Source organism: Microcaecilia unicolor, chromosome 8 (genome assembly GCF_901765095.1).
Source record: "Microcaecilia unicolor chromosome 8, aMicUni1.1, whole genome shotgun sequence".
Taxonomy (NCBI): domain Eukaryota; kingdom Metazoa; phylum Chordata; class Amphibia; order Gymnophiona; family Siphonopidae; genus Microcaecilia; species Microcaecilia unicolor.
Genome location: NC_044038.1, coordinates 232,589,309 through 232,610,012, shown reverse-complemented (window position 1 = coordinate 232,610,012; position 20,704 = coordinate 232,589,309). Strand labels below are relative to the sequence as shown.

General features: G+C 42.6%; 1 protein-coding gene across 1 annotated transcript in view; it reads right to left on the bottom strand.

Annotated features, from left to right (window-relative positions):
- Positions 1–20,704, bottom strand: part of TGM2 (transglutaminase 2) — a 78,835-nt gene that overhangs the window by 17,977 nt on the left and 40,154 nt on the right. Inside the window, exons 3-10 of the mRNA XM_030211590.1 lie at positions 19,537–19,779; positions 18,572–18,690; positions 11,853–11,981; positions 10,890–11,070; positions 7,749–7,884; positions 6,720–6,823; positions 3,057–3,296; positions 1,249–1,521 (exon numbers count right to left, since the gene is read on the bottom strand). Coding sequence (XP_030067450.1) covers positions 1,249–1,521; positions 3,057–3,296; positions 6,720–6,823; positions 7,749–7,884; positions 10,890–11,070; positions 11,853–11,981; positions 18,572–18,690; positions 19,537–19,779 — 1,425 coding nt within the window. The remainder of the gene's footprint in view (positions 1–1,248; positions 1,522–3,056; positions 3,297–6,719; positions 6,824–7,748; positions 7,885–10,889; positions 11,071–11,852; positions 11,982–18,571; positions 18,691–19,536; positions 19,780–20,704) is intronic.

The window sequence follows — 20,704 nt, the reverse complement described above, 5'->3', positions numbered from 1 at the left end:
ATGACAGCAGTATGCAGGTCCCAGGAGCAGTTTTAGGGGGTACTGCAGTGCACTTCAGGCAGGCGAACCCAGGCCCATCCCCCCCACCTGTTACACTTGTGGTGGTAAATCTGAGCCCTCGAAAACCCACCACAAACCCACTGTACCAACATGTAGGTGCCCCCCTTCATCCCTAAGGGCTATGGTAGTGGTGTACAGTTGTGGGGAGTTGGTTTTGGGGGGGTTTGGGGGCTCAGCACACAAGGTAAGGGAGCTATGCACCTGGGAGCTTTTTCTGAAGTCCACTGCAGTGCCCCCTAGGGTGCCCGGTTGATGTCCTGGCATGTGAGGGGGACCAGTGCACTACGAATGCTGGCTCCTCCCATGACCAAATTGCTTGGATTTGGTCATTTCTGAGATGGGCGTCCTCGGTTTCCATTATTGCCGAAAATCAGGGACGACCATCTGTAAGGTCGACCTAAATGTTGAGATTTGGGCATCCCCGACCGTATTATCGAAATGAAAGATGGCCGCCCATCTTGTTTCAATAATACGGGTTTCCCCGCCCCTTCATGGGGATGTCCTGCAAGGACGTCCTCAGGAAAACTTGGGCGCCCCGTTCGATTATGCCCCCCCACATGACATAGTGCACACCCTTTCCTGATCACATTAGTATGCATGTGCAAACCGTTGCAGAAAACAGCACACATTGTGTCATATAGGGCTAGATTCTATACATAGCACCTGAAAAATCCGCGCAGTAAAAAAAATACACCTAGGTGTATTCTCTAAAATACACCTAAATTTTATAGAATAGGCTTAAATTTCCACATGGTATATAGAACACGCCGAGCGTTTTTTCGCGTGATGAAATTTAGTCACGGCCATTTACGTTCTTATCGGCAAATGACATTATTTCGCAATGATAGCTCATCCCTGTGTATATGGCTTTGAAAATTTGCCTCCCTATAGAGATATTAATATCTAGTAAGTTCCAAAAAGAAAGGAAACAAAACTGAAAATGGCAAAGGGTGGGGGGGGGGGGGGGGGGGGAGGCTGGAAATAGTCTCTGCAGGCAGGCAAGCAAAATTAGTGCCATCACTCTTAATAAAAAGCAATGGCTGAGGTGTTGGATGCGGAGAATCTGATATAGGTTAGTCAGCAGAAGGAGGCTGTGGAGAATTGGATGGCAATGAAGAAAAATTCATCTTTACATCTGGCACTCCTAATGTTCTCATGTCTTCTTAATTCTTGATGCGAGTCTCATACCTCCATGAGCTGGGAGAGTAACATTGAGAAGATCCTTCTTGCCACATTCAGTACCAAGCACCCCACTGTAGTTTACTGTTCGAGCACAGAGCATCAACCTGCACAGTCGTTCCTCTGGGGTGTTGTTACTAATGACAAAGAAGACATCAAAGTCACAGCCTTTATTCATGCCCTCCGACACCTTGATGTTAATGCTGACCCCATTATCTTCCTTCTGGAGAAGTTTGTTCTGGTTATTGGCTTTTTCGAACACGTTCCTTTCTTCTTCGGATCCTGGAGCAGATAGGAATGCAAAGGTTACTGTTATGTAAGGGTTGTCATCCTGCAACTAAGGGGCCCTTTCACCAAGCCACGTCAAAATCTGGGTTTAGCACGTGCCAACGTGGGACTTTTCCATATGCTAAATCCAGATTTTGTTCCATCATATGATCAAATCAGGTTGGAAGAATATCGTTCATCAATATTTTATGTTATTGGACCATAACTTTGGAATAATCTTCCGCTGGAAATGAGAGAGATGCAAAAAGTGGGAGTATTTAAAAAGGCACTTAAAACCTTGTTTTTTCACCAAGCATACCTAGAAGTTTGAGATGAGGTATAATTAAGGTGCACAATCTTTTTATTTCTGAAGAGGATAATGGAGATCTGATGTTGTATCTTTGTTATATGTACTGTGTTTATTTTTAGAAATTAGGTTAATGATTATAATCCACCAACAACATTGGAGATTATATGGACTATAAATGTTTTAAATAAATAAATAAATACATTTACCACGGCAGTACATTAAGGATGTTTTCAATTTGTTTTTTTAGCAGGTCCCACTCTATTTTTTTCAATTAGCGCTCAGGACTTGCAAAACATAACGTGCTAAGTGTTCCTGCATTAGGTCCACATTATCCAATTAGCATGCGCTAATCAGACCATGCTAGCTGTACAACCCTTCCACGCCCATTCCCTGCCCATGACATGCCCCACTAATTAAACAATTAATTAGTGTATGACGAACGCTCACGGACAGGCAAGTTACTGTTAAACACTTTAATGCATTTTTTGCAAGCCTTTTTTCCCATCTTAAATGCGTGTTAGCACTTAGGAGTGAGTTCTATATATAGTGCTGAAAAAAGCGCTATTCTATAAGCCGCATTTAAAGTTAGTCACGGTTTATAGAATAGCACTTATGCCTGGGATTCGGCCATTTGCACCAACTGAAATGTGGTACAAATGTACACACCTAAATTAGGTGCATATCCCTATTATTCTCTAACAGTGATAGGAACTCTCCCATTCCACCCATGGCCCTCCCATTTTTGCACCCCTTGTTTTTCACTTGTGCATAAAATTTAGGATCAGATCCTGCACTTAAATTTACATGGGGTAAGTTCCAATTAAATCTAATTAATGCCAATAATTGCTTGTTAATTGACAGTAATTGTTTCATTATTCAATTAAATTGCACATGCAAATTGGGCACATATCCAAATTTGTGTGCGCAATTTTTGCCAACTTTTATAGAATTAGGGGGTAATTGCGATTTAGTAAAAGGGCCCCTAACTGTGTCTACATTCAGGAAAGAGCAGTGTACACCATACCATAAGGTATAAATTAAACAAGCATAACAACTAAAGGCAAGAAGAGAAAACAAGGGGATAGACCAAGTAAAGATCTCAGCTGTGAACTGCCCCTGTTTCTAGGCTGCCCCATCGATTCCATAGGCTACCGTGAAAAGTGTGTTGCAGAAACTGGGACGTTTTGGATCAAGGAACCTCAGATAAAAGGTGCTCAGAGTCAGGAAATGATGAACTTACCTTCGGGATACTTGTAGTTGTTGGTAATGTCTTCTCTGCCATCTCTGCCCACACTCTTCGTGCTAATGAACTTGCCTACTTGAGAAGTGTGGATTGACTTCTTTGTAGAACCATCGTCCTGCTGAATGTAGTAGATGACATCGGCGTTCACCTCGGCAAAGATGAACGGGACATCGTACTTAACACTCAGATCCCCTTCCTTGATGGCTTTCACTGGTGCAGGGCCGCAGCAATAAACACCTGTGACAGCAGACCATTAAAAACACCTTGATGCAAGTGCAGCGACTTATCAACGCCTATGTTTTCTGCACTGGGGGGGGGGTCCCTTTTACTAAGCCGCGTAAGCGTCTGTACACGCCCAACGCGTTCCAAAATGGATTTAGTGCCTGGGTATTGCACGGCTCTTTGCGGTAATTTCATTTTTGGCGTGTGTCCGATATGCGCGTCCGAAAAATAAATTTTCGGACGCGTGTATTGGACACGTGCAGGTCATTACCGCCTGGTTACTGTGGGAGACTTTACCGCTAGGTCAACAGCTGGCGGTAAGGTCTCAGACCCAAAATGGACGCCTGGCAATTTTCATTTTGCCGCACGTCCATTTTCAGCAAAAATGTTAAAAAAGGCATTTTTTTATAGGCGCACTGAAAAATGATTCTGCGCGTGCCCAAAACACGTCTACACTACCGCAGGCCATTTTTCAGCGCACCTTAGTAAAAGGACCCCTAGTTTTCTTACAGTCTTTCCTCTTAAATGACTTGTGCTGAGAGAATGTGGCATTCGGTTACGCAACTGTGGATCCTCTGCAATCAGCATTTCTATACCACTTCCTACAGTGATTTTTTGACTGTAGAGCAGTGGTTCCCAAATCTGGGCCTGGAGGCACCCCGGCCAATGAGGTTTTCAGGATACCCACAATGAACATTCATGAGAGAGATTTGCATGCACTGCCTCCACTGCATTCAAATCTCTTATGAATATTCATTGTGGGTATCCTGAAAACCTGGGGTGCCTCCAGGACCAGGTTTGGGAACCACTGCTGTAGAGAATAGGATGAATCAATTTAAATGGTCAATCACATTTCTTACAATGAGTGGGAGCTATAATCAATAACCACAAAAAAAAACTCGCACTCGTAAACTCTTTCAACATTGCGTGCTTCTTTTTATATATACGTATCTCAATTACCTCAATGGTGACTCTTTTCACATGGGCTATCAGCTCATGACTCGCCTGTTTCCCTCCTTTTTTCTTTGATCGCCTGCCTCTTCATCAGTCAAAGACACCATATATGCAGGCTCTATCTAATATTTTTATTACTCTCGTATATTCAATTATAAATTAAAACTTATTCAGATACTTAGCTTTATAATAGGTCTCCGGATCTGCTGCCTACATGGACCATGTTTCGCAGGGTACTAAACCCAAGCTGCATCAGGTTGCGGACCTATTTGTCACATGCCAACCAGTAACTTTACAATTGGGTTTAGTACCCTGAAGAACATGGTCCGTGTAGGCATCTTCATGTGTAAGTCCCTCAAACCAGGCCTGATCTAGATAAACGATTGAGCCTGTGGCATTCAGAGGATTACAGAGGCGCTGACCACTGCAAGCAGAAAATGTCCCAGATAATCAATGCCAGGCCTAATCTAGTCTCTGAATATCCGGATCTTTGGTGGCCACTGGAAATAATCCAGGTGCCTGTCCATATTCAGACCAGTTCCCAGATAACTGTCATATAAAGTTAGGACAACCTGTAAGATGTCCTAATTTTATCCGGGCACTTACAGTGGTGGAAATAAGTATTTGATCCCTTGCTGATTTTGTAAGTTTGCCCACTGACAAAGACATGAGCAGCCCATAATTGAAGGGTAGGTTATTGGTAACAGTGAGAGATAGCACATCACAAATTAAATCCGGAAAATCACATTGTGAAAAGTATATGAATTTATTTGCATTCTGCAGAGGGAAATAAGTATTTAATCCCTCTGGCAAACAAGACCTAATACTTGGTGGCAAAACCCTTGTTGGCAAGCACAGCGGTCAGACGTCTTCTGTAGTTGATGATGAGGTTTGCACACATGTCAGGAGGAATTTTGGTCCACTCCTCTTTGCAGATCATCTCTAAATCATTAAGAGTTCTGGGCTGTCGCTTGGCAACTCGCAGCTTCAGCTCCCTCCATAAGTTTTCAATGGGATTAAGGTCTGGTGACTGGCTAGGCCACTCCATGACCCTAATGTGCTTCTTCCTGAGCCACTCCTTTGTTGCCTTGGCTGTATGTTTTGGGTCATTGTCATGCTGGAAGACCCAGCCACGACCCATTTTTAAGGCCCTGGCGGAGGGAAGGAGGTTGTCACTCAGAATTGTACGGTACATGGCCCCATCCATTCTCCCATTGATGCGGTGAAGTAGTCCTGTGCCCTTAGCAGAGAAACACCCCCAAAACATAACATTTCCACCTCCATGCTTGACAGTGGGGACGGTGTTCTTTGGGTCATAGGCAGCATTTCTCTTCCTCCAAACACGGCGAGTTGAGTTCATGCCAAAGAGCTCAATTTTTGTCTCATCTGACCACAGCACCTTCTCCCAATCACTCTCGGCATCATCCAGGTGTTCACTGGCAAACTTCAGACGGGCCGTCACATGTGCCTTCCGGAGCAGGGGGACCTTGCGGGCACTGCAGGATTGCAATCCGTTATGTCGTAATGTGTTACCAATGGTTTTCGTGGTGACAGTGGTCCCAGCTGCCTTGAGATCATTGACAAGTTCCCCCCTTGTAGTTGTAGGCTGATTTCTAACCTTCCTCATGATCAAGGATACCCCACGAGGTGAGATTTTGCGTGGAGCCCCAGATCTTTGTCGATTGACAGTCATTTTGTACTTCTTCCATTTTCTTACTATGGCACCAACAGTTGTCTCCTTCTCGCCCAGCGTCTTACTGATGGTTTTGTAGCCCATTCCAGCCTTGTGCAGGTGTATGATCTTGTCCCTGACATCCTTAGACAGCTCCTTGCTCTTGGCCATTTTGTAGAGGTTAGAGTCTGACTGATTCACTGAGTCTGTGGACAGGTGTCTTTCATACAGGTGACCATTGCCGACAGCTGTCTGTCATGCAGGTAACGAGTTGATTTGGAGCATCTACCTGGTCTGTAGGGGCCAGATCTCTTACTGGTTGGTGGGGGATCAAATACTTATTTCCCTCTGCAGAATGCAAATAAATTCATATACTTTCCACAATGTGATTTTCCGGATTTAATTTGTGATGTGCTATCTCTCACTGTTACCAATAACCTACCCTTCAATTATGGGCTGCTCATGTCTTTGTCAGTGGGCAAACTTACAAAATCAGCAAGGGATCAAATACTTATTTCCACCACTGTATCTGGTAGTAAACTGAAAATTGTGCAAACTGGGTAGGTCCCAGTTCCACCCTCACCTCACCCTTGGCCCAGCCCTACACTAATTGTATAGTGCCATAGTAGTCTCTGTTGATATTCACATGTGCTACTGAATATCAGCAATAGGATTTAACTGGCTAGGAGTCTTTCTACCTGGCTAAATCCTTTGAAATATGTACCCCTTTGTATCTGCTCATGGAAGACATTTTACAGGGCCCATGAGTAATTGTTTGTAGGTATCTTGTGACTTGTGATCAGTATCTGTACCTTCGCTCTTCTCTTGAGGTGTTGGATCCAGTACTTGCCATCCATCATAGTTTTCAGTAAGATCAGGACGGGTCATCCAAGACTCCACCCAACAGTGGAAGGTCCTTAGAAAAGAGCATAAGTGAAATCTTAAAATGTGTAGGACTGACATGCCCCGTTACCTTGCCATACACTGGCTGTGAGAATTGTTACATAACCAGGGAAATATTTTATTCTGCTGTACACCAACACTTGCGATCTATCAGATTCTTATTGTACCATCCTATAAAGCTAGCACGTAACTGGGAAAATGCTGCTTTTAGTAAAGTCTGTGACATTTTAATACTTGTCCATTACTTTTTTACACTTTTACATTTTTTTATTAAGTGCATTATAAAATGTTCAGAATTTGGAACTTGTGCTGTCCATCTAGCAATTTTGGATACAGTATTTAAAAATGTTGAACCATATGGCCTCTGAATATTGCTGATTGAAAGTAAGACAGAAGATGTTAGGGCAGCAGAAGAACATGAACCAAAAGCTCCTTGGTGTTAAAGTAATTAGCTCAATTTTGATTTGTGACCTTTCATTGGCTTCCCAGGTCCTTTTTTTTTTTTTTGTTACATTTGTACCCCGCAATTTCCCACTCATGGCAGGCTCAATGTGGCTTACATGGGGCAATGGAGGGTTAAGTGACTTGCCCAGAGTCACAAGGAGCTGCCTGTGCCCGGAATCGACCTCAGTTCCTCAGGACCAAAGTCCACCACCCTAACCACTAGGCCAATCCTCATTTGTATCTCCTTAACTTTCTTTGACCATTTTGCTGATTCAACATGTTAAAGTAAATCTCATGTGTCACCTTGGTTGTAATGCACCTAAGCAAGACCTAATGTTTGTGCTAATGAAAACACTGGGAGATCAGGAGAAGAGGAAGGGAATTAAACTGTCCCTTGCCGATCACTTTCCTTGTTCTGTAAATTAACTCCATTGATGGTGATATGCATCAGTCATTGCCTCTGGCACTAGCTGTTATGGTTCTCCACTACTCACCAGATCATATCTTTGTATCTCTGTTGCCGTTTCCCATTTTCATCCAGGAATTGCTCAATTATTAAATTGCTGTTGGTGTCATGGGCAGAATTGTAATTGGTCACAACGCGGGTGGGAATTCCCAGGCATCTCAGGACTGCAGAATATACAGGAAATTGGTACATAAAAGACTTATTGTCTGAGAAAATGAATGAATACCACAGAAAAAAAGTATATTCTAGAAGGTTATAAAGAAAGAGGGCAATATGGAGGCAAAGTCTTGGGAACCCAGTGCATGACTCTCCTCCCCTCATCCCTGGAGGAGTGGAGGTGGGTGAATGATGGGGTAGTGCGTTTGTGTGTGACATTCTCTTTCCCCCTCTATACACACTCACTTCCTCCCTACTTCCCTCTCCTTTCCCACCCCTCTACCACACTTCCTATTCTTTTCCACACTTTTCTTCTTGCTCCTCTCTCATCCCTTTTCCTCCCCCTCAACTGCACTCAGACTTCCTTCTAGCTCCTCTAACCCTTTTCCCCTCCGTTTTACCCCTCTTCATCCCAACTTGTGCAGCTTTCTAATCTATTGGTGGGAACTGGGAACCTTTCTGGCACTGTAGCATTCACTAAGACATCATACATTGTCAAATAGCAAACAGAGTAAACCTTGCTTTGGGTCAATTCAGTAACAGTCAATGTTCGGTTGGCCATAGCTTGGGGAACATTGAGCTAGACAGAGACTTTTATAACTCAAAGGTTACAAAATTTTCTTTGCTACCTACTGTAGCATTTTGAAGTGCAAATGTTTATCAAAATTCTGTCACACTGAAGACGAAGGGTATGACATGCAATATATATTGGGAGAAGGAGTCCAAAACTCGAGAGACTGATGGCTTTTAAATCAAGTGAGATGAAATTACATTTGAACACTTATAGTCTGCTTTACCATTTAAATAGTTTTCAGTAAGATCAGGATGGATCATCCGAGACTCCACCCAACAGTTCAAGGTGAATTATATAACATAGAATGTATTACAATATAACACTATATCTGCAATAAATTTTATAATCTTTCATTAGATCAGTTAGGAAACAAATATTTCACATATACCCGGGTTTTCAAGGTCTGTCTGAAATTATATTAATCTCACTGTTTTCTTTGATGGAACCCGTAAGTTCTTCGCCCAAGTGCAAATGTCGAGTAGGTAAATAAGACAAACTATAATGACACAAGCATTCAGGAGCTAATCCATGTAGGATTTTGAACACAAACAATAAAAGTGTAAAGGTCATTCTAGTTTTCATGAGACTCAATGAAAATAACTCAAATAGGGAGTAGCACGATCTCCCCAACCCCAAGACTAATTTAGCTGTTACATTCTGCAAGTCCTGAAGTCTATGCATAAACCGTTCTGTAATACCAGTAATACCAAACTGTAGAAGTTTACATGAGATGAGATAAAACCAAAGCTTGGTTCCAAAAAATGTTTAATTCATCACATCAATGTCAGCTTATATAGCACTTTTTTTTGTTGCTGCATTCATGTGAAATATCATGTTCTAGAATGTATGATACCCCTAATTTTTTTTACCTCAGCCTACAATGGCTTTTGTGTGGGGAAATCTTGCCTGACCAATTTACTTCAATTCTTTGAAGGAGTGAACAAACATGTGGACAAAGGGGAGTCGGTTGATATTGTGTATCTGGATTTTCAAAACGCGTTTGACAAGGTACCTCATGAAAGGCTACAGAGGAAATTGGAGGGTCATGGGATAGGAGGAAATGTCCTATTGTGGATTAAAAACTGGTTGAAGGATAGGAAACAGAGAGTGGGGTTAAATGGGCAGTATTCACAATGGAGAAGGGTAGTTAGTGGGGTTCCTCAGGGGTCCGTGCTAGGACCGCTGCTTTTTAATATATTTATAAATGATTTAGAGATGGGAGTAACTAGCGAGGTAATTAAATTTGCTGATGACACAAAGTTATTCAAAGTCGTTAAATCGCGACAGGATTGTGAAAAATTACAAGAGGACCTTACGAGACTGGGAGATTGGGCGGCTAAATGGCAGATGATGTTTAATGTGAGCAAGTGCAAGGTGATGCATGTGGGAAAAAAGAACCCGAATTATAGCTACGTCATGCAAGGTTCCACGTTAGGAGTTACGGACCAAGAAAGGGATCTGGGTGTCGTCGTCGATAACACACTGAAACCTTCTGCTCAGTGTGCTGCTGCGGCTAAGAAAGCGAATAGAATGTTGGGTATTATTAGGAAAGGTATGGAAAACAGGTGTGAGGATGTTATAATGCCGTTGTATCGCTCCATAGTGCGACCGCACCTTGAGTATTGTGTTCAATTCTGGTCGCCGCATCTCAAGAAAGATATAGTAGAATTGGAAAAGGTGCAGCGAAGGGCGACTAAAATGATAGCGGGGATGGGACGACTTCCCTATGAAGAAAGACTAAGGAGGCTAGGGCTATACAGCTTGGAGAAGAGACGGCTGAGGGGAGACATGATAGAGGTATATAAAATAATGAGTGGAGTGGAACAGGTGGATGTGAAGCGTCTGTTCACGCTTTCCAAAAATACTAGGACTAGGGGGCATGCGATGAAACTACAGTGTAGTAAATTTAAAACAAATCGGAGAAAATTTTTCTTCACCCAACGTGTAATTAAACTCTGGAATTCGTTGCCGGAGAAAGTGGTGAAGGCGGTTAGCTTAGCAGAGTTTAAAAAGGGGTTGGACGGATTCCTAAAGGACAAGTCCATAAACCGCTACTAAACGGACTTGGAAAAATCCAAAATTCCAGGAATAACATGTATAGAATGTTTGTACGTTTGGGAAGCTTGCCAGGTGCCCTTGGCCTGGATTGGCCGCTGTCGTGGACAGGATGCTGGGCTCAATGAACCCTTGGTCTTTTCCCAGTATGGCATTACTTATGTACTTATGTAATGATACAATTATACAGTTAAGCAGAGATTGCAATGGGGCATCTCCTCATTTCAACCCCCCGCCCACAACCTATTGGGTTTTCTCAGGATTTATCTTCAAATCATTATTTTGTACCCATTTTTGAACTACATCAAATGCAAGTAAAAAGGAGAAAATGGTCAAAGAAATGTAAATGTACAATTCTAGGTTTAGTATCCAACGTGTCCTCACCTGTACATGCCAAAGCTGCAAAGACCCAGCACTGGCCATATCTGACTGCTTGGCATCCATATCTAGTCCATCTCCTAAGGATATCAACACTTCCAATCCATGCCATTGGACTGATCCCATCACCGTAGTTGTCATCCCATCGTCCATACAGGACTCCATTGTCTTCATCGTTGCAATTCACCTGCAAGTAACATATATAATCATAGTAACATAATCGATGATGGCAGATAAAGACCTGTACGGTCCTTCCAGTCTGCTCAACAAGATAAACTCATTGTACATGGTATGTGATACTTTCTATGTGTACCCGAGTTTGATTTGTCCTTGCCATTCTCAGGGCACAGACCGTAGAAGTCTGCCCAGCACTGTTCTTGTACTAAAAGATCTGAAGATTCTGGAATCCTAAAGAGTTACAAGATTCCGGAATCCCAATGAGTAGCAACATTCCATGTAGAACCCCAAGGAGCAACATAGTAAATGACGGCAGATAAAGACCTAAGGCAATAAGAGGCCCTTTTACAAAAGTGCAGTAGGCTCTGTTTCACGTGCAGCGTGCGCCGAAATGAGACTATCACCAGTCTAGCGCGCACCCCTGGCGGTAATTTTGGATTTGGCGTGCGCGCATACCACGGGACAAAATATTTTAAAGAATTTCCTACTGCATGGGACATTTCTGGCGTTAATCAGCAGTTGGCGTGTACGGACCGGTCACTGTGTGTGTAGTGTTTGAGCTCGTACCCTTAGATCAATGGGTTGCATTGAGGGCTCAGGCTGTAAACAGGCGTGTTCTGGTTTCATTTGAAAAAAAGCCCTTTTTCCCAGACACGGTAAAAACTGGCCCGGCAGTATAGTGTTCTGGACAGAAATTTACATAAGCCAAATAGTACGATGATGAAAGTAGAAGTATCACTGATAAAAAAAATCTAACCGTTGACTAGATAGTTTGCAAGGTTATATACTTACCATAGCTGTCATTATTCTGCCAATGTAAGCGGGGTCATTGCGCCGGGAACAGTCCCGATTTGCGTCTTTAAGGAACTTAGGGTTTTTATCCAGCAGCTGGAGGCATGCATCCAAAATGCCATCTTCAAACTACACGGAGAGAATTGAGGGAGACCAAGGAAAGAGAGAGAAAGCAATTAGGTTTCTTTTAATTATTTGGTTTTGCTGGCCTAGGGAGGCAATCAGGAAGCTGCAATAAGCACTTCCCCGCCATTTCACAGCTGTTCTTCTACACCCTTTGGATTTCCTGTTCTCACTTATCCTGCCTTTCTTTCAAGCCAGAAGTAAGGGACTTGAGAGGGAAAAACAAAACCCTTTGGGGAAAGAGGACCACAGAGTCTTGGCACAAAATATAAGTGCCCTGTAAAGAACACCTACTGAACTGCATTTTGCAAACAATTGGAAGAGTCCTGTGACCCTCCTCCACGTCCAGTTGCACCTATGAAAATCTACATTTTCTTTGAACAAGAACAAATCATCTGCAATTAATTTTGTGGTTTAAATATCCCCTGCTTTGTTTGAAAGAAGGCAGAAATGATGTCACCAGCATCTTTGCCTGTAGGTCAGATGCTACTAACATCTTATCTTCTGGGTCTCCTGGGCCAGGAGGGAGGAGGGGAGAGAAAGGGGGTGGCTGAATTTCTTTCATGACTTTATGCTGTGCAGAACTGATAAGCAGTGGCAGCCAAAAGCCTTCAAAGGGAAAACTATAGTTGAGCAAATGTCACGGAGAGTGGCAGGCAGCAGAATTATGTAGCAGACCGTTTCTCTTCTGTACAAGCTAAGAGGGGAGCAAAGAATTTAGAGGTTGCCCCACCCTTCCTTTTAATCATTTACTTTTTAACTCTCCTTCAGTATTTACAAAAAAAAAAAAATCTCCACTGAATTGAAACATGGCTACACTATATACGAGCTGTCCCCTCTCAGTGTTTCTAGGACAGAGGAGAAAGGAAAAAAAAAATATATCAGTATTAAATGATTTGTGGGAATCTAGGCTTGCAAAAGACAGCAGCCTTACATCACAATTCAAGCCATACAAATTCTTGGGAAGCCTTTGGTGTTTCATTCTAAAATAGCTTTCTAGAATAAAGTATGGAAAATCTGAGATCTCACTCAGAGAGATTTACCAGGCATGTGTGGTCTGTCTTCAAGGGAACTATAACTGAAAAGTACAAAGTAAAACAGGCAATCTTTCTAGAAACCTGGGGCTGCTGCATTCAAACACAGCTCAGGGGGAACCACTCTGAAATCCCGTTTCTCCACTTTTTCCTTATTTTCCTGGGTTCTTACTATCATCTTCGATCACAATTAATAATCCCCTATGAGTTAAAACTAAAGAGGTTAGGGATGTTCGGGTTGGAGAAGGATGTGGTAGAGAGGTCTATAAAGTCTTGACTGGAGTGGAACATGAATTGATTGTTTACTCCTAAAACTACAAGATCTAGGGGACACACCATGAAGATACCAAGTAGTGCATTCAGAACAAATGGGAGAAAATATTATTTCACTCAACGACTAGTTAATCTCTGGAACTTTGTTGCCGGAGGTGGTACCAGCAGTTAGGGGTAGATTCAAGAAACAGTGAAAACATTTAAGCGTGATACATACAGGCGCCAAGCACCAATTCTGCAATGGGAATGCACGCAAAATTGCTGTTATAAAATAGTCGGTATAAACTCACCTAACTTTAGGCGCGAACAATTATACAATGTCAAAGGCTGGTGTAAATGGTCATGCCTGAAGTTGGCAGTTGTGTGCATAAGTCATATTATTCTATAACTTACACATGCAACTGCAAGACCTGCCCCGATGCCTCTTTGTAGTTGTGCGTTAAAGCATTTAAGTGCTAAGGAGGAATTCTACATATGGGGCCTAAATTTTAGCTATGAAATCAATGCCAACTAAGCGTATTCTATAATCAGCACATAGATTGTCTTGTCTGAAGCTGTTCTTGACCCACTCCAATCTGGCTTTTGCCCTCTTCATTCAACTGAAACTGCACTTGCAAAAGTTTCCAACGACCTGTTCCTGGCCAAATCCAAAGGTCTCTTTTCTATCCTCATCCTTCTCGATCTATCCGCCGCTTTGACACTGTTGATCACAGCCTACTCCTTGATACGCTGTCTTCATTTGGATTCCAGGGGTTTTTTCTTTCCTAGTTCTCCTCCTACCTGTCACTTCGCACCTTTAGTGTATACTCTGGTGGATCCTCTTCCACTTCTATCCCTCTACCAATTGGTATACGTCAGGGTTCTGTTCTCGGTCCTCTCCTGTTCTCCATCTACACTTCTTCACTTGGCTCTCTGATATCATCCCATGGCTTTCAATACCATCTCTATGCTAGGCTAGGCTGATGACTCCCAAATCTACCTCTCCACCCCCAAAATCTCAACCAGCATCCAGACCAAAGTTTCAGCATGCCTGTCTGATATCGCTGCCTGGATGTCTCAATGTCATCTGAAACTTAACATGGCCAAAACCGAGCTTCTCATCTTTCCCCCTAAGCCTACCTCTCCTCTCCCCCCTTTCTCTATTTCTGTGGATGGCACTCTCATTCTCCCTGTCTCATCTTCTCGTAACCTTGGGGTCATCTTTGACTCCTCTCTCTCCTTCTCTGCTCATATTCAACAGATTGCCAAAACCTGTCGTTTCTTTCTCTATAACATTAGCAAAATCCGTCCCTTCGTCTCTGAGCACTCTACTAGGACCCTCATCCACACTCTTATCACCTCTCATCTTGATTATTGTAACCTGCTTCTCACCAGCCTCCCTCTTAGCCATCTCTCTCCTCTTCAATCAGTCCAAAACTTTGCTGCGCGACTCATTTTCCATCAAAGTCGCTATGCTCACATTAGCCCTCTCCTCAAGTCACTTCACTGGCTCCCTCTCCATTTCCGCATTCAGTTCAAACTTCTCTTATTGACCTATAAGTGCATTCACTCTGCCGCTCCCCAGTACCTCTCCACTCTTGTCTCTCCCTACGCCCCCCCCCCCCCTCGGGTATTCCGTTCTGTTGATAAATCTCTCTTATCTGTCCCTTCTCCGTTTTTTGACTACAGACATTTTCTTCGTAGAGTGAATATCTCTGGAAGTTTTTACTCTGTTGTTTTTTTCAGAAGGGGAGGAGCCTATGATGCTAGCCAATACAGTGGTGTCCTTTGCTAAAGGTACTCTGGGCTTTTGAGGCTAATTTTATAAAAGACATATATATCCATATAGAATTGTTCAAAGTGCCTAATCCAGCTTAATAACAGAGTGTTTTGTTGTTTTATAGTTTCTATATAAGTAGTATACCATGCCATACTTTGTATTGTTGTTCAAATATTTTTACTTGTCTAATTGCCTACTGCTCATGTTTGATCTATTCTTACTGTACACCGCCTTGAGTGAATTCCTTCAAAAAGGCGGTAAATAAATCCCAATAAATAAATAAAATAAATTCTAATCAGTGCCAACTAGTGCTCATTATTGCTTGTTAAGTGCTGATATCAGCACTCAGCTTGTTAAACCAATTAAGTTACGTGCGGTGTTATAGAATCTGTGCCGATTTATTTATTTATTTGCTGCATTTGTATCCCACATTTTCCCACCTCTTTGTAGGTTCAATGTGGCTTACATTATGCCGCCATGACAGTCACCATTAGCCTAAATGTCAGTGCCTAAATCTAAGTGCACTATATAGAACCCATGGGTAAGGGGCCAATGATATTCAGACTGTGAGAGGCAGCCCGGTTAACTCCCACGGTCAGCAGTGAGGCCACATATTCAATGCCAGGACGTTTCCGGTGCTGGCTGGTTCAGTTTATAGTGGCCAAAGATAGACCTGCTATTTCGCTGACCCAATTTGGCCACCAAACTTTAGCTGGCAATGCAGTGAATATTCACAGCTAACCAGTTAATTTTGAGATATAACCAGTTACCTGTGAAGCACTGACCGTGAATATTCAGTGGGAGATAACCACTTCTCTGTGACACTTAAACTCTCCGGCAACTTCCAAGACCAAACTCAAAACATTCCTGTTCCAAGATGCGTTTATTTAGGTATCCCGAATTTTTAATTTATAAAATATCTCCTACCTTTTCTGTTTTACTGAAAAGAATCCCTATTGTTCATCCCTCCCTTTTCTCAAATAATGGAATTCCTCCCCCCTTCCCCCACTTTCTGTGGTACGTTCTACGCACACTTTCTTACTAATTATTAAATTGTAAACCACCTAGTTGTCACTTCCGACTGGCGGATTAGTAAATCCTAATAAACTTGAAACTTAATAACTGGTCGTTCCTGGCCGGTTAAATAGCGCTGAATATTGGGGTGGGGGGTTACGTTTATAGAATGTTTATAGAATACTCTAAGTGCAGCTATGCACACAACCACAAATTAGTGTTAATTAGCAACCAATTAAAGCAACTTAAGGACTATTATTGTTACTTAAAGACATTTGAAGTCTAATTTAACAATTAAGTTAGGTGCAGAACTGGAACTATTCTATAATTTGCCCAAAACACAGCAGCCAGACTCATTTTTGGCAAATCACGATTCGAAAGCGCAACACCACTTCGAGAAAAATTTCACTGGCTCCCTATCAAGGAACGAATAAACTTCAAAGCCCACACAGTGATCCACAAGATCCTTATTGGTGAAGACCCAAGCTACATGTACAACTTGCTCGATCTTCTAGCCAGGAACTGGTCCAAATCTTCTCGAACATATCTCAACCTTCATCTTCCCAACTGCAAAGGCCTCAAATACAAAACCTACTACACATCCAACTTCTCTGTTATAGGCAGTCAACTCTGGAACACTTTACCTAGACATATCCGAAAAACCAATGAACACCTACCCTTCCGAAAGCTGCTGAAGACTTACCTCTTCAAACAAGCCTACCCAAATGACCCAACTTAAATCTCGAACCTAATCCACACCACCAGCACTACCCACACTCCAATCCTTTTCCCACATCTTTTACTATTGTCCCACTCTATATAACTGTGCTATCTCTGTGATACATGTACCTTACTTTGTATTAGCTTTGTGATACATTGTACCATACTTTGTAAGCCGCACTGAACCTGCTATCGAGCGGGAAGGAGCGGGGTATAAATGCTACAAATAAATAAATAGTCAGAAATTTGGGCTCACAACTTTATAGAATCCAGGGTTAGTATATCTGAGTTTTAAAAAGGTTTGGACAAATTCCTGGAGGAAAAATCTATAAACTTTTATTAAGGTAGACCTGGAGAAAGCCACTTCTTATCCCTGGGATCATTACCGCATATCGCCTGAGCACGCCCTGCAGTATTAGTTTTTAACTTGTGGTAAGCAGCTTAGTAAAAAGGCCCCCAAGTTTTCAAATATTGGCTGAAGTCTCTATAACAATCAACAGATTTCAGTTTCTTTGCTAAGGAATTCCAAGCTTCAGGTCCCCTATGTCTAATGGTTCTGTTTCCTGTCACTTCCAAATGGCATATTCTAATTGTTGGCAGTGTGAACCAAATTTCTTGCACTGAGTGTAATTGTCTCGATGGTGGAAGATACAAAAATATAAAGTGCTTAAGATGTTCTGGGGTAAGACCATACACAATATTAAAAATACAACAAATAAATCAAACTGAAATCTAGCTTTCATCAGGATCCAATGGAACCAAATCAGATAAGAAGCTGCATTCTCTGTTACTTTTCCATCCAAAACAATTTTGCCACCTCGTTCTGTAGAACTTGAAGTCTATCTTATTGCCTTTCCAACTAATTGTAAGTTATACAACACTTTTGTTTATTTTTATTTTTTTACTAACACATTCACACACTGCTCCATGATTAATCTGGAATCAAAAATCACCAAGTCTTGAAAGTCTGTCTGTCTCCCTGACAGCTGAATTCTCTCAGAGGATGAAGTATTTTCTCTTTTATGTCTTCAATTCTAAATTTCCCTCAGGAAATGAATAGCAGTTTCCTGCCTGGAACTTCGGGCCTTGGAGTTTGTTCCTTGTATAACTAGTCCTTTGGGGTGTAACTTTCTATTGGAATCATCTCTATCTCCAATGTACCGAGATGCCAATGGAGAGAAAATGAGCATGGTAGAAAGATTTGCCAAGCTGAGCATGAGAAGAATGCACATAAATGCAATGAAGGAAGTACATATTGCTTAAAATTTTGATGTGGTCTTTTGATTTGTAGGAATGGGAGCTGTTTAAAGGAAAGTGGGAACTAGATCAGAGGAGAGGGCAAGAGGGAGGGGTAGTCATCAGTGATAAGCCTGGGAAAGTGGGGAAGAAGAGAGTCGAGAGAAGCAGCTCCAGATTTAGATGTACGCATCTGCCTAGGGTGCAAAGTGCCCAGACCACTTTCTTCAAGGCCATCCACTAGTGCCACATGGCACTCGGGCTCAACACCATCCTCCTGCTTTCTATTCTTCAGTAGGCTCCCCTCCCCCCTCAACTTTCCAAGCTCCAATGGAGGTCTTGTTTATGGATGCCGGAATCTTAAATCCAGCCTTGGAGCTGAGCCTGAGAAGAAGAAAGACAAAAGGAAGGCAATGCAGGGATGGCAGACTGGGTGAGTGAACTTGGAGAAAAGAAGTATCATGGACAAGGGAGGATCGTAGGACAAACAAAAACCAATGAAATAAAGCTGAAGAAAGTTTGAGACAACACACAAACACCGGATCAAACTGGGATCATACCTGTCCAAAATTCCATGGAATGCTATAAATGTAGTCTTTGGTTCCCTGGAATATTTGTCCATGTTGCGTCACCACGTATTCAGAACGCATGTCCTCATTATCCATAAACACAGCATCACCTGACAAGTGGGGAAAGAGAACATTATTGTCTGTGAAAGATTCGTACTCTCTTGCATAAGGGAAAGGCTTTTTTTATTTTAAATCTTAAATTGAATTTTGGATAAGAAAACCACAAAACAATAGAGGATCATGAGTCCAAAGGTAAAATCCATCAAAGAAATACTTGGATCACTCCCTGCCCACAAGATCAGTATTATTACAAACCAAACAACGGCATAGTAATATCAGTGGCATAGCCAGAAGGCAATTTTTCTATGAGCCAATGGATAGCTTCATCTCCCTGCCCCTACTTTCTACACCTCCTCAATCCCCCATTCCTCCCCCCAAATTAAAATTAAATACCTTAGCTGGTGAGGCTTCCGAAGCTCTACCAGCTGAAGTCTCAGCAGCCCACCAACCCTCTTCAGAGAATCAAGGCAGTCTCCGAGCTGCCAACGCCAACACCCCATGTATGAGCTGAGCGCTGCCACATACGGCCACCGTTTTCTGAAGGGGACAGCAGGCTGCCTAGTCTTCAACTGGTGGGTCTTGGGGATCCCCAACTACAGAAATGGCACACTGCTGCTGGGAGGGCCTGAGGTGAAAGTGGATGGACTCAGGCTCTCACCCATGGCTGCGCCCCTGGCTAATAATTGCTTGATCCACTGTTCAAGTCAGAGGACTTCTGTAGAGTGCTTGCAGTTCATGTTAACATACTGAGCTACAGTGCAGGACAGGATGTCTGCAAATATATTAGAAAGTTGATGGCTCCTGACCCAATAAATAACACGAGGATGAACTTTCCTAAACATTGAAACCTCCAGTACACTTTACCCTGTAAATGCTCCATGCCTTGACAAACTCACCTGGACACCATGGATTGAAGAGCAAGATAAATTCACCAAGTCGGAAGCTGGTGCCTTGATACCCCATGGAAGCTTCCATTGTCAGGCTGTATCGTCCAATCCGAGCATCCGGGGGTGAGCACAAGGAAAGAGTGAGATGGGTGCCATTATTACTGGCTACGGTAGCACTCCACGCCTTCTCTTGGATGGAGTCAGACAGGATCATGCGAGCTTTGGTGCCAGATTCCTCAAACGGACATGGTCCTGTAAAACCAGAAGCCTCGTTTAATGCGGATCCTACTATGACACCTACCTGGCATCACCTTTCATAAAAGCCAATAGAAATTAAGTCATTGGTGTATTCTACTCTGCCCAGCCCAGTTCTGACTGGGACATTGTTTTCACCTTTTTTTTTTCTCCCATACTGGACGTTCATCTGACCTTCCTGTTTCAAGTTTCTGGCAGTCTTTATTGTTCTTTTTCATTTTTTAAAATTTGTTTCAGCTTTCTCTCTTTAATTTCCTGCTGTTGTTATCAATCTTTTCCTTCTGCTAACATGTGACTAGCTTTTTCTGGCAGATGATGGTAAGACTCCTCATTCTTTCCACCACTCGCTAACGCTACCTAAGAACAACAGAAATCCAAAGCCCAGTGGAGGAACTCAGTGTGTGTATGTGTTGTATCTGTAAACCCTGCGTGAGAAATGTGCACGTGCTGACTGTTCTGTCCAGGAAAAATGGGAGAAAAATAACAGTAACTCAAAAATGAAAATATGCTAAAGAGCAAAAACAGAGAAACAAACAAAAATTACTCTAACAAATGGTTATCAACCCAGGACTTCATATATATATATATATATATATATATATAAACCATATTTTTTTTGTTACATTTGTACCCTGCGCTTTCCCACTCATGGCAGGCTCAATGCGGCTTACATGGGGCAATGGAGGGTTAAATGACTTGCCCAGAGTCACAAGGAACTGCTTGTGCCTGAAGTGGGAATCAAACTCAGTTCCTCAGTTCCCCAGGACCAAAGTCCAGTAGTCCACCACCCTAACCACTAGGCCACTCCTCCAAAAAAGCCTAGAGTGGCTACAACGATGGGCATCCCCTTAACAGGCTGTTATCACGAGCCTGTTAAGGGGATGGCCATCGTTGTAGGCACCCTAGGCTTTTGAGGTTTCCT